Here is a 15,089-nt window from a genome sequence, read left to right on the forward strand (position 1 = left end):
TATCAATCAGTACAAGCAGGACCTGACTCTTCTTCCTCAACCTTTGGGAAGGGAGTACTTTCCTCTGTTTCTCAGAACAAAACAATTAAGTTTCTTTTGCACTTATCTAGTGTCTTGTCTTACGTGAGATTTGGTTTTCCCTCCCACTGGTTTGACCTTGGGTATTACCCATAAGTGATGTTGCCATGATTAGTCAGGAAAGATGAAAATTAAAAGTCATAATTACCTGGTAATTTTCTTTTCCTGGTTATTTATCATGGCAGCATCAAAATTCCTCCACCTTTTTTCTTTAGCTTGAAACTGGTGTGTGAAGACTTTTTATACATTCAGTCTCCTTTTGATTGGTTATTTCCTGTCCTGATCCGACTGAGGCGGAGCTAGCCCATAAGTGATGCTGCCATATAAATAGCCGGGAAAAGAAAATGACCAGGTAAGTAAGACTTTCATTTGCCTTACAAAGCTGCTCTAGATACATTTTATATTATGATTTTGAGAAATTTGGATTTTGAGAAATGTGCACGGCCAGTTCGTTTTATTCCAATTCATTATTTCTGAATTTCAGATAGTTCAAAATTCAGATATTATCATTTTGTAACAAAATGAAATTTGGAAGAATTTTGGAATTGAAATTAAATTCAGAAGCATTATTTCCCTTATTCAAAAGGATACCAAATTAGGACACTGTTTACCAGACTGCTCCCTAATTTGGTATCCTCAAAAATAGTAATCCCACAGAAGGACACCAAATTAGGGAACTAAACTACTGCCTGAAAGGTCAAGATTAATAAAGTGGCTTTTTTATTCTTCTAATTTTGACCCATTTAGCTGTTTAGTAGATAGCTCCCTTATTTGGTATTCTTATGTAGGATTACTATTTTTGAGGATACCAAGTTAGGTACTTATTATTATTAAACAGTGCTCCCACTAACAGTCTCTATACCCTGAATAGTAATGCTCCGTTTAGTGTAGTCATGGAGCGTAATGAGAACTGAAAATAATAAATAGACTTTATTGGTCCCTCTTAGGGGACTTATTTCTACTTATTATTATTATTATTATTATATTTTAGAAGGTGCTATCAAATTCCAGAGCTCCATACAATAGGTGAACTAGCAGACAAGTATTTGTAACCAGACAAGTTGGACACACAGGAACAGAGGGGCTGAGGGCCCTGCTCAAATGAACTTATATTCTAAAGGGAGTGGAATATAGTGACACAAAATGTAAGGCTAGGGTAGAAAAGTACTTTGTTAAAATAAGTTTTACTAATGGCTTGGTGTTTGTTTGTTTTTTTTATCAACTGAGTAACTGAAACATCAAAATTAAGAAAATGGCTCTGGGATCCCTGGGTGCTAGGCAGCTGTCTAAGGTCCTATTAAGGCTTATCCTGCTCTGAAGCTAACTCTACAACAATATCAGTCATCTCCATATCACATGTGCTAAAAGGCTGTTTCATGAACTCAAACAATGCTAAATCTTTAACAGATCATCAATGTATTTCTTTATCATTTATACTAATGTGATGATTGACTTCTTTAGAGACACTGGGCGTCCAAACTTCACAGAGACAGCAAATGTTGCCACAAAGGATCATACATTCCAGCTTAGAAAAAACTGAGCAGTCTCAGAGAGATACCAAGAAACAATTGTCAGTGCTTAGTGGATATACCCCCAATATCAAAGTCCTTTAAGTGATAATAAATACTGTTACAATACCGTATAACAGGCCAAATTGTGAATGAAAGGGCTTTGCATTATCCAGTCCTGAGTTCAGTGTGTGTGTACACTTATGGTTTCCACATCATTGGCTGTTTGTGGCTGTAAAGTGATCATGGTTAAATTGAAATGTCCTAAATGTCTGTGCAGTATTCACCAATCTAAAGACAATGAACACTCAATTCATCCCCCCTCCGGTGTGTCTGTGCACATAGGCTCCTTTACCTAGGACAGCCATTCCCTCTCTCTCCCCCCCCCCCCCCCCCCCCCCCCCCTCTGTGTGCAGCATAGAATGGACGAGAGAGAGGATATTGGATAATACAAACACCTTTCATTCACAATTCAGATTTCTGAACTTTTTTTTTAACAGTATTAACAGTTGAAGGACACCTGGTAAGGTTTGTTATTGTGGTATTTTATTATTTAATTATTATAATATTTTAATATTAAGGATATATTAACACTATGCGCAAACACTTGTTTTTTTGTATCATGTTATTGAAACGTGGGGACACTGCTTACAAGTTTTGATTGTTTTGTTATATGAGAATTATGTTTAGAGTTATAAGTTATATGCATCTTTTATATTTTTATGAAGTAAATTTAAAAGAACGCGGAATAAATGAGAGTTCGTAGTGGATGGGGGAATTTAAAAACCCGCACAGCTTTGGAATGAGGTCAGCGTCAGTAAACTGAGTTTCTGAAGTCAGCTTGAAGTTTTGAAGAATGGTTGTAAAGAACAGGAACAATTCCATCCGACCCAGACTTTCTCCAGGGCAAATCCTCTTGCCTGTAATAAGACATAATAGCATTATATTTAGTAAAAGAGTAGTTTATATAGCTCAAAACCCAAAAAGTGAACTGTTAATCTTTGGAGGTTTTAATATTGAATCCTAAAAATAAGCTCGCTGTTTAAGATTTTGCAGCTAACGCAATTAATCTCATCCCCAACATTAAAAGCCATCCATAACCATACCTTGCTCGATTGGATTCCCTCTACTTCTCCTGATAGAATCCTGGAGTACGGTGTTCTCCCTAACAGTTTCAGTGACCACTGCTTAGTGTACTGCGTGCACAAAATAAAGGTTACTAAATCCTCTCCCAAGGTTCAAATCACCAGGTCCTTCAAAAATGTAATCTTGAATCCTTTCTAAATGACATCAGGAACCTTCCATGGCACAGATTAAACATTATCCCAGATCTAGACTGTGTAGTTGAATTATTTTAGTCTGAACTCCTACAAGTTTGGAATTTGCATGCCCCTCTGCATAAGATGAGAGTAAAAGGGGCACATATGAATTGGATCACAGGCAACTGCATTCAAATGTACCAGTTTTGGGATTCATTGTGGTCAAAGTTCAAACGTACTGGCTCTATGAACGATCACTGTGCATGTAGACAATGGCAAAATATATGTACAAAACAAACAAAATTGGCTAAGGCCCAATATTTCTGTGAAAATCTGAACAATGACATATCACACCCTAGAAACACTCCCCCAATCCACTCCCAATCCTCCACTGTCAAAGTGGATAACCAAACCCTGCAACTTCCCTTAGATGTAGCAAATGCCTTTAACAATTATTTTGTTGGATGTTCCACCACTCTGATTGCCAAGCTTCCACACATCCAGAAACTACAAATGTGGATCAGGCCCCACTAAATTTGTAAAGACCCAATATAGAGAAGTTAAATTTTAGACCTGTACCTAGTAGTGTCATTAAGAAACACCTTAATAATCTAAAAATGAAAAACCTGTCTAGACCTGATCAAATCCCAGCAATACTGTGGAAGCTCAGGGCGCCGGCAATTGCTAAACCTCTCACAACCCTAATTAACGAATCCTTGGTGTGTGGATACATATCCAAACTTTGGAAGACTGCGAGAGTAGTGCCTATCCATAAAAGTGGTGACATTACTTTGGTTTCTATCGCCCAATATCATTGCTCCCAGTATTGTCAAAAATCTTAGAAAAATGCATCCATACGCAACTTTGTGAGTATTACCAACACTCTAACTATCTGACCCCTGATCAATAAGGTTTTCGCCCAAATCACTCCACTACAACTGCCCTCTTAAAAGTTTGCAATGACATCCAAACTGGCATGGAACAAGGAGACCTAACTTGGGCTGTTTTCCTTGATTTTTCAAAGGCCTTAGTGGACCTCGACATTCTACTGTACAAATTAAAAAACTCAGGTATTGGTGATTGTCCGCTAACCTGGTTTCGAACGTATATATCGGATCGCTCGCAATATGTGTCCATTTCTGACAGCGAATTCCTCCCTCTTTCAGTCACGTGTGGTGTTCCCCAAGATTCCATTCTCGGCCCCCTACTATTCACATTATTTATAAATGATCTGCCTAATGTCTGCAAATCTTCAAATGTACACAGGTACGCAGGCGACACAGTAATCTATGCAAGCAAATCCAATCTACCGCAGCTTGAGGCGGTGCTCCAAGACCAGTTTACAGAGGTAGAAAAGTGGATCCAAAAAACAAACTCTTCCTAAACACTGACAAAACTGTCACAATGATCTTTCGAAGAGAACATAAATTACACCAATTACAAAATTCCTATCCATGCATCAAAACAAAATCAAACAGCACACTGACCGCAGTCCACTCTTTCAAATACTTGGGTATGATGTTAGACCCCAATCTATCTTTTGGCCTGCACAAAGAAAAACTTGCATCTAAACTTTATCCAAAACTAGGTGCCCTGTACAGAAACAAATCCTGCCTAAGACCTACAGTAAAGGAAAAGATTGTACAGCAAATGCTGATGCCAATCATTGATTATGGGGATGTAGTATATGCATCTGTATCGCAATCCCACATTAATAAACTCAACACATTGTATAACTCGTTCTGCCGATTTGTGCTACAATGTAATTACAGGACCCACCATTGTGTCATGCTAAAAGGACTAAACTGGCTGTTGCTGGAATCCAGACGCACCTTTCATCTTTCCAGCCTTGTGTTTAAGAACTTTCTGGGAATGCAGAATGCTCTCCCCAGTTGTTCCCACCTCCTATAACCTCCGATCCAGTACCAGCACTTTATTTAGTCTACCTCAATACGAAAAGAAAGCAGCCCGATCCTCCTTTCCCTACACTTTCAAATCTTCCCCAGGCCTAAAATCCTTTAAGAGATCCCTCTCTACATATCTCAAAACAGAATGCACTTGTCATGGTTAAGTATATATTTCCTACCTGTTCTATGTTCAATTTTGTATGTATTGTGTATTAATACTGTTGGGAACGTACTATAACTCTCAATGAGCTGTTCAGAATTACAGCTTATGTTTTCAGCCAATCAATGCTGTCTAAGCAATCACTGACCCTAATCACGCAGCGGTGTTAATTCTCCCATGTCATAGTTACATAGTTACATAGTTACATAGTTAGATAGCTGAAAAGAGACTTGCGTCCATCAAGTTCAGCCTTCCTCACACCTGTTTTTTGCTGTTGATCCAAAAGAGAAAAAAACCAAAAAAAAACCAAAAAAAAAAACCCCAGTTTGAAGCACAATTTTGCAACAAGCTAGGACAAAAAATTCCTTATTGACCCCAGAATGGCAGTCAGATTTATCCTTGAATCAAGCAGTTATTACCCTACATTGAAAGATTATATCCTTGAATATTCTGTCTTTGCAAGTATGCATCTAGTAGCTGTTTGAACATCTGTATGGACTCTGATAAAACCACTTCTTCAGGCAGAGAATTCCACATCCTGATTGTTCTTACAGTAAAAAACCTTTCCTTTGCCTTAGACGAAATCTTCTTTCTTCCAGTCTAAACGCATGGCCTCGTGTCCTATGTAAAGTCCGGTTTGTGAATAGATTTCCACACAATGGTTTGTATTGGCCCTGAATATATTTGTATAATGTTATCATATCCCCTCTCAGGCGACGTTTTTCTAAACTAAATAGGTTTAAATTTGTTAACCTTTCTTCATAGCTGATATGTTCCATTCCTTTTATTAATTTTGTAGCCCGCCTCTGCACTTTTCTAGTGCCATGATATCCTTCTTTAGAACAGGTGCCCAAAATTGCACAGCATATTCAATATGTGGTCTTACCAGTGATTTATAGAGAGGCAAAATGATATTCTCGTCCCGAGAATGAATGCCCTTTTTCATGCATGACAATACCTTACTGGCCTTGGCCACTGCTGATTGACATTGCACATTGTTGCATAGTTTGTTGTCTATAACAATTCCCAAGTCCTTTTCGTGTGTTGTTATCCCTAATTCGCTTCCATTAAGGGTATACGTTGCTTGTGTATTCTTTACGCCGAAGTGCATAACTTTGCATTTTTCAACATTAAATTTCATCTGCCATTTGAGTGCCCAGTCCTCCAGTCTATCTAAATCCTTCTGCAGCAAAGTAATATCTTGCTCACATTGTATTATTTTACAAAGTTTTGTGTCATCTAATCATGTCAATGTGGTCAAGGAAGAGGCAGTCTCCACATGCCACGGATAGCCTGGATTTTGTCAATCCGCTCATAAATTATTTGACATTAAACCAGCGCACAGTGTGTGGAAAATCTAGGCAACATGTAAAATACACTGGATTGGGGTGGTTATGTTGCGTAAAATGTCTCTATAAAATCATTGTCCATAAACGTACAGATATCAATAGACTAAAGACATTCACGCTCTGCCTTAAAATGCCCTCTTATATAAACTGAACTAAGTATAAACATTACTGTTAATATAAAGCTTTCACTCATTATCTAAAACCCCGTAAAATATTATATTCATGATGATGTAAAATTTCCTTACCTGCAGAGAATGCCATGAAAGCGTCATTCTTTTTAAATTTTCCGTTCTCATCCAGGAAGTGGTTCGGGTTGAATTTGAATGGGGTCGCAAATTTTGTGGGATCCCGGTGAACAGTGTAGAGAAGGGGGTAGACCTCAGTACCCTAAAGGAATAAAAAAGTGAGTTGTTACATAGCATTTCGTTGGCCAGTTTCTATCTTAAGGCACATAATTTATGTATGGCTTTATTTCCTGCAATTTATTAAATATGTCAGATATTACATCTGATGCTTTTGTTGAACCCACGCTGTTTTTTTTTTTTAATATACGCAATCTCTTGGGCAATACATTTGATTTATAAATATTTCCGCCATTTTTTACAAAAGAAAAGTGTGCACAAAGGTTGTGCTCAGGTACAGCCTGATAATACAGAGACAAATTGTCTTCCCTGTCACTTGTTTTGTCTGTATGGACTCTTTACCAAGAGTTTGAGTTTGCTGTGTTTGTAAAGAATGTGACTATCTTTGTTTCCACTTACCGTAGTTAATTAGATCAACACTTTTTTATTTTTATCCAATCTTTAAAATTATTTTGTTCCATGTGTATTTTTAATTAAATTTCAAGGCAGAGATAAGTATGACGCAAACATCAGTGAGAAGAACATTGTTTGATGCAGCATTACTATACCTTAGAGCTGTAGATGCCAATGTTTCTAACGGACTGGATAAAATATATCAGGTGAATAATAATAATGCAGTGTGGCAATGCACAACAGGAATAAAAGAAAAAAGGAAATCAAATTTTAGTGAGGGACATAAAATCCCTTCACATGCCTCAAGAGTTCCTAATTGTAATGCATTGCCACAGGGACACTAAATGTGAGTACTGTAAGGAATGCATCCACTTTCTCATACAGTATCAATCCCATCTAGAAAGTTATAACTATGTTTTAAGAAATGAAATCCTAAATCACAGGGGAGAGGGGAAAGAACAGTAGGTAGAATCAAACTCAATAGGATGGAGCCACACCTAGTCAAATATGTGGCATGCGTACTAAACAGTGAATCATGGCACATAGAAAATAGTAAGGCTGTAGGGGGAAAAAAAAACATATTAAATCTAGTATGTAGCATGTGCAGTAGACAGTAACGCATGCCATTTAGAGAGGGGTATGTGGTAATGGTACCAATGGACCCAGTAAAATGTACATCAAACTCAACCAGCTACTATATACATTATTCATCAACGAGTTAATTCAAAATAGATAGGGACAGAAACAGGGTGAGTATAAAAAAGGAAATTATCCCTCTCTCCCTGATAAGCTAACTAGACAAGTGAGGCAGAGATCGGAATAGCTGATAAATAACCATAAAAAGTGAACCATGTGCATGATGTGCAGACAAAAGTGCTTAGTTAGTGAACATGTGAGTAATGAATGGGCATGTACCTACCCGTTCTATCATTCACAGCATACCAACAAGCATCAAAGGTACATATGCATCTAATCTGTTCACTAGCTGTTGGTTTGATCCATTCTCACAAGGTCTATTTGCTCTGAAAGGATGGAACATTGGTAGGCCACTTTGAGGCATCTGTTGGTGTATCTCCTGTGGTTGTGTTTTTATAGGTATTAAATTACACTATTGTAGCTAATATTAGAGATAGTATAACATTATAACGTTTTTGTAATTTTTTTTACAGTGTTTTGTCTCATTTATTAATTTCTGTTTATTTACTTGTGGTTAGGTTGTCTATCCATTTTTATTTTCTTTCTTTTATGACCAGGTAGCATGTTCTCAATTTATTTTGGGACTGTGCATTTTATTCCTAGTTTTCACACATCGGGTGTGTCCCCCTTGTGCACTGGCTACTGTCAGGATATTTATATCGGCAGACATTTTGTGCTATGATAGAAATTAAAAGTGGATATTGCCAGAGTCACTCAGAACAGAGCAGACTCCATTTTTCTATTTCAGGCTAACAAAGACACAAAATGTCTTCTTTCCTTTCTGTAACTAACCACTGAGCCTGAGTTAAGGAATGCATTGTATAAACAAGCTAAGTGATAAGAAATGAAACGGGGGATGGATGCTCTGTCTAGATGTTAATGGAATAGAAATAATTCTAAACACAGACATTAGTGACAGAGAAGATTAAATAATTAATTTTACTTACTAAATTTTACAAGATCCCATTGTAAGTTAGGGGTCAAATTTAGTTGATAACTGTCATTTTAGAAATTACGATCAAAAGTGTAGACACCAAGACTGAGGAAAACGCTTTGAACTGACAAGTAAATTTAAATTATAATGGTCATTTTAGATAAGCCAAATGACATCAAAATCGTCACCAGGAAAGTGAGACGATACTGCCCTCTATGGACCAAATACCTAAATTGCTATCTGCAAGGTAACCACACCTTCAATTTCCTATTGGTCTTATCACCTAATGACGTATAGAAAGCCTGGCCCTTTAAAAATTAGGACAAATGGAAGAGAGAGGATCGCAGGCTAAGAAAGGCAGAGTCGGAGGAGAAGTGAGTTGGAGTTTGGGCTTCCAGATTTGGACATGAAGAAGGACCCATGACAGACATTCACTCTGGGCTAACACTCAAGCAACACTTACACACTTCCATGCAACCAAACACACCTCCATTCAAGTTCCTGAGACTACCTACTCATCTGATGAGAATATCTACCTAACTGGTAATTATGCTGGTTCTATTTAATAAATCTAGATTCATTAAAATAAATCTAATAGCATGATATATGACTGGATAAATCACGGTCAGATTTCAATATTTAGAAATTTTAATTAACTAAAGAATATATAGTTATAAACATTCCATTCTGCAGGTGGAATTAAACATAATTATAAACATTCATTGATTATTATCACGTGTTAGTATACCGTTGTTTTTATCCAGGTTAATTAAAGATATCTAAATAAGATAAGATATATTTTAGGCAAATTAACATTCGGCTTATAGAATCTGGTAGAGTATTCTTATTGGATGGTTCCAGGAAATGACTAATGAGCTGGTTTAAATGTTATTTTAATTAAAATTACATGAGAATAGGTATTAAATGCCTGGGAGGATCTAGCCAGCATTGAAAGGGTTATTCAGTAACTGTTAGCTAAGGTTTTATGGCTTTTCGCTGGGCTATGTTAAGTTACTTTCTGTGTGTGAAGTACCCTCATAAATCTTGTCTTGACAGTTGATGCTGTAAACATTGGAACGTGTTTTAATATTGCCATTGTATTGCATACTATGTTATACTAAATATTCATTGATTATTATCACGCATGTTACATATTATTATTATTTAATTTGTCACAATAAATTGTATCTATTTTTATAACAAATTGTGATTTTATTTGTATGGAATACATTTCACTTACATGATAACGATCTTTGGGATCTAGAGAATTGAAATAGTGGGCAATTCTCAACTGTTTACTATTATTATCCCACAAATATCCCCACACTACGCCATCGTAATCAGTTATAATTTTCTTTTTCCACAGAAAATTGTGCCCTAAGATTAGTATTTTTCAGTATAGTTTAGTTGTGTGCTGTACACGCCTATTGTGTTCTGTGATTATTGAGCCTTACAATGTATGGGCTTAAGAGTAGAGTTGAGCGGACACCTGGATGTTCAGGTCCGGCAGGTTCGGCCGAACGTTGAAAAAAAGTCCGGGTTCGGATTCGAACTTGACCTCGAACCCCATTGAAGTGAATGGGGACCCAAACTTTTGGGCACAAAAATGCCTCTAAAAAAGTGCTGGAAAAGGCTAGAGGGATGCAAAAGTAAGTAAAATGGGGGTAAGAGTAGGAAAAGTGCCCTGCAAACAAATGTGGATAGGGAAATCACTTAAAATAACAAAAAAATAAAAAATACAGCTGAGCCATAAAATAGCACTAGATGGAATCTTTGATTTTAGCTTTGGAAGAACATAAATCAAAATCTAAAGCATGGCTGTCAGGACGATCACCAGAATTATCTATTTGACAGAGGCTTGGAGTGCAGGGTATTCTCTTTCATTGTTCAAACTGAGCTCAATTCCTGATGCATGGAGAAAAGGCCTTCACAAGGAGGCGGTGAACGTGGCGGTGTAGGTGGAAGCGGCGGTGGAGGAGGAAGAGGTAGCCAACACTTTTTTTTTTATTGGGGTAGCCCCCAAAATATTGGGACATATAAAAAAAGAAACATTTGCGGCCTGCAGTGCATTTCTTGAAGTCCTGATGCATGGAGAAATGCTCAACTCCTGATGCATGCATTCTGCACAAGGTACAGACAAGTCTGGTGGGATCCATGCCTGCTTCATTTTAATAAACGTGAGCTTGGCCACATTGGCTGTGGACAAGCGGCTGAACTTGTCTGTGATAACGCCCCCTGCTGTGCTAAACACACGTTCAGACAATACACTGGCTGCAGGGCAGGCCAGCACCTCCAAGCTAAGGCCACGTGCCAGATTTGGAGACCCAGAAGTAAAATGGGGCAGACCCATCAGTCAGTACGTGTAGGCGTGTGCACGTGTACTGTTCCACCATGTTGCTGAAATGCTACTTCCTGCTAAGATGTTTCATATCAGATGGTGGTGCTGGTTGTTGTGGCGTGCTGACAAAGCTTTTCCACATTTTGGCCATGCTAACCCTGCCTTCTGAGGTGCAGGCGATGCCCCAGCTGCATTGGCGACCTCTTCCTCTTCCACTGTCTTTGCCTTGTGCTTCCACTGAGCCCCTGGTGTCAGTTGGGAATGCCCTCAGCAGCACGTCTACCAGCGTGCACTTGTAGTCGCGCATCTTCCAATCACACTCCAGTGAGGGAATTAAGGACGGCACGTTGTCCTTGTAACGGGGATCCAGCAGGGTGGCCACACAGTAATCTTCACAAGTTAGAATGTGAGCAACTCAGCAGTTGTTTCGCAGGCACTGCAGCATGTAGTCGCTCATGTGTGCCAGGCTGCCCAGAGGCAAGGACAAGCTGTCCTCTGTGGGAGGTGTATCATCTGTGTCCTCCGTATCCCCCCAGCCACGTTCCAGTGATGCCCATGATCTGCGTTGGGTGCCACCCTGCTGTGAACACGGTTCCTTATCGTACTCATCCTCCAGAACTGTGCCCTGGCTGGACAATTGTGTACCTGGCCTATGCTGGTGCAGGAACCCACCCTCCAAACCTCTTGTGAATGACTGGCCTGATAACCGTGGAAATGACCCCTCTTCCTCCTCTTCCTCCTCCTCTTCCTCCTGTGCCACATCCTCTTCCATCATCGTCCAATGCTTTTTTTCAAGGAGACATAGAAGCGGGATAGTAAGTCTGACAACGGCGTCATCGGCACTGGCCATGTTGGTGGAGTACTCAAAACAGTGCAAAATGGCACACCGGTCTCGCATGGAGGCCCACTCATTGGCAGGGGTGTATTAGCCGCGAGGCAAACAAGGCATTTGCCTTGGGCGGCATTTTCCAGGGGCGGCAAAAAAAAGCCGCCCCCAAATTCCCTGGGCAAATGCCTTGTTAGCCTTGCGGCTAACAGACATGCCGGCGGGCTGCTGGGCGATCGGGCGGCACTGCCTGCCTGGCGGGCGGGCGGGCGGCCGGCCGGCCGGCGAGGGAGCACTTCCCCTGAGCTGTCTGCTCAGCTCCCTCGCCAGCCGCAGAGTGAGGCTGGGAGGCGGAGCCGGAATATGACGTCATATTCCGGCTCCCAGCCTCACTCTGAGGCGCGCGAGGGAGCTGAGCAGACAGCTCAGGGGAAGTGCTCCCTCGCCGGCCGCCCGGCCGCCCGCCAGGCAGTGCCGCCTGATCGCCCAGCAGCCACTGGACCACCAGGGAGGAAGAGACACCCCCCTCCCCAGCAATCCCAAAGGTAAGGAGGCTGGGGGGGGGGGGGGGTGTTAAATAAAAAAAAAATGTGTGAAAAATAAATTTTAAAAAAATGTGTGAAAAATAAATTAAAAAAAAAATGTGTGAAAAATAAATTTTAAAAAAATGTGTGAAAAATAAATAAAAAAAAAGTGTTAAAAAAAATAAAAAAAATGTGTTAAAAAAAATAAAAAAAAATGTGTTAAAAAAAAAAAAATGTGTTAAAAATACATTTTAAAAAAATGTGTTAATGTGGGTGGGTGAGTGTGTGTCTGTGTCTGTTAGTGTGTGTGTCTGTTAGTGTGTGTCTGTGTCTGTTAGTGTGTGTGTCTGTTAGTGTGTGTGTGTCAGTGTTTGTGTCTGTTAGTGTGTGTCTGTGTGTGTGTGTGTCTGTTAGTGTGTGTGTGTCAGTGTGTGTGTCTGTTAGTGTTTGTGTCTGTGTCTGTTAGTGTGTGTGTCTGTTAGTGTGTGTCAGTGTGTGTGTCTGTTAGTGTTTGTGTCTGTGTCTGTTAGTGTGTGTCTGTGTCTGTTAGTGTGTGTGTGTCAGTGTGTGTGTCTGTTAGTGTGTTTGTGTGTGTGTGTGTCTGTTAGTGTGTGTGCGTGTGTCTGTGTCTGTTAGTGTGTGTGTCTGTGTCTGTTAGTGTGTGTGTGTCTGTTAGTGTGTGACTGTGTGTGTCTGTTAGTGTGTGTTTGCCTGTGAGTGTGTGTGTATGTCAGTGAGTGTGTGTGTCTGCTAGTGAGTGAGTGTGTGTCTGTTAGTGAGTGTGTGTCTGTTAGTGAGTGTGTTTGTCTGTTAGTGAGTGTGAGTGTGTCTGTTAGTGAGTGTGTGTTTCTGTTAGCGAGTGTGTGTGTGTGTATTTAGAATGCGGGGCGGGGGGAAAGGTTGGGTGGGGGTAGCGCGGGGGGAGAGGGGGGCGCCTGAGTTTTGTCCTGCCTAGGGCAGCACAAAACCAGGATACACCACTGCTCATTGGTGGTGAAGTTCCACAGAGCGACTGACCCGTGCGTGCTGCATCTGAAACTCCACTATCGCCTGCTGCTGCTCGCACAGTCTCTCCAGCATGTGCAAGGTGGAGTTCCTCCTTGTAGACACGTGTCATATGAGGCAGTGAGTGGGAAGGTCGAAGTTATGCTGCAGCACAGACAGGCGAGCAGCAGCAGGGTGAGAACGCCGAAAGCGCGCTCAGACGGCCCTCACTTTCTGCAGCAGCTCTGATATATCTGTGTAGGAATTTCTGCACCACCAAATTCAGCATGTGCACCAGGCAAGGGATGTGCGGCAAACCGGCTAGGCCCAGAGCTGCTACGAGATTTCACCCATTATCGCACACTACCAGGCTGGGCTTGAGGCTCAGTGGCAACAACCACTCATTGGTCTGTTGTTCCATGCCTGTCCACAGCTCCTGCGCGGTGTGGGGTTTTTCCCCCAAACATATGAGTTTTAAAACAGCCTGCTGTCGTTTCCCTCTGGCTGTGTTGAAGTTGGTGGTTAAGGTGTTACGCTGCCTGGATGAGGTGGTGGTAGAGTAGGAGAAAGCGGAGTAGGAGGAGGAGGGAACAGGAGGCAAAGAGAAATGCCCTGCAATCCTCGGTGGCGGAAGGACATGCGCCAAACTGCTATCCGCCTCAGGCCCAGCTGCCACTACATTTGCCCAGTGTGCAGTTAGGGAGATATAGCGTCCCTGCCTGTGCTTACTGGTCCACGTATCTGTGGTTATGTGGCCCTTGCCACAGATGGAGTTGCGCAGTGCTCACCTGATTTTGTCCGGCAATTGGTTGTGCAGGGAAGGGATGGCTCGCGAGGAAAAGTAGTGGCGGTTGGGAACCACGTACTGTGGGACAGCCACCACCATCAGGTTTTTAAAGCTGTCTGTCTCCACCAGATGGAATGTGTCAGGGTGGCGGTCCGGTGTCCGGAGCCCAGACACAGTGTCCAGGCGGCGGAGCAGGACCAGGACCCAGTATGCCTGATGTTCACAGTAGGAGTCACAGCGTGGAGGTGGATTAGCAGGGTCTGGTGGAGGGTAACCGCACGCCCCCTGGTGTTGAGCACCAGCGTTTGTGCAGCCACATACCAAGACCCTGAATCAGCTTAAGCGGATGCCAGGAACTAGGAGCTTGGCAATTAAGCAGACCTCCCAGGAGCTGAATAGGGAGGCTCTGCAGCAAGATAGTATCCAGTACTAGAAACATGGCAAGACTAGAGATAGGCACCAAACAAGGAAACAAGACAAAACTAGGAGAACCCAGAACCAGAGAAGGATAGTAAGCTAAACCCAGAACATAAAGACAAGACATGAGGAAAACATGAACATAACATGGGCATGACTGGACAGGACTGTACATGGACTGGGTATACAAACTAAAACAAGACAAGATAACATAGATACCCCATATCTGGCAGGTACTACACTGCCTAATGTATGCTAAAACAACCAAAAGACATATATAGCACGTATCTGCAAGAAAGGGCAGAAGCCTTGAGGAGCTGCCTGCAGGAACACTGAAACAGAGTGAAGGAAGGAAAACAAACAGGTGTGGCAACATAAAACAAACATTTAAATGAAACATGGAGACTGGGAATCCCAGGGATGGATTACAGGAATGAACCCAGAAATCCCAGCATAAAGAAAACCAGACATAGAATAGAAAACCAAAAACCAAGAAAAACTAAACAAGAATTGTAACAAGAGTACTGGATACTAGAAGCCAAGGCCAGACATCTCCACAGAACAGAG

The 15,089-nt window shown here is 41.2% G+C and overlaps 2 protein-coding genes across 2 annotated transcripts in view; both read right to left on the reverse strand.

The window, feature by feature from the left end:
• Positions 1-1,914: 1,914 nt before the first annotated feature.
• LOC134572305 (cytochrome P450 2G1-like) overlaps positions 1,915-15,089 on the reverse strand; it is a 131,828-nt gene continuing 118,653 nt past the window's right edge. Inside the window, exon 8 of the mRNA XM_063431188.1 lies at positions 1,915-1,941. The gene's annotated coding sequence lies outside the window, so the exon portion shown is untranslated. The remainder of the gene's footprint in view (positions 1,942-15,089) is intronic.
• The window catches only part of LOC134573592 (cytochrome P450 2G1-like), a 46,921-nt gene continuing 34,138 nt past the window's right edge, over positions 2,307-15,089 (reverse strand). The window contains exons 9-10 of the mRNA XM_063433377.1: positions 6,507-6,648; positions 2,307-2,506 (exon numbers count right to left, since the gene is read on the reverse strand). Of these exons, the coding sequence (XP_063289447.1) occupies positions 2,307-2,506; positions 6,507-6,648 (342 nt within the window). The remainder of the gene's footprint in view (positions 2,507-6,506; positions 6,649-15,089) is intronic.

This window comes from Pelobates fuscus, chromosome 9 (assembly GCF_036172605.1).
Source record: "Pelobates fuscus isolate aPelFus1 chromosome 9, aPelFus1.pri, whole genome shotgun sequence".
In the NCBI taxonomy this organism is placed as follows: domain Eukaryota; kingdom Metazoa; phylum Chordata; class Amphibia; order Anura; family Pelobatidae; genus Pelobates; species Pelobates fuscus.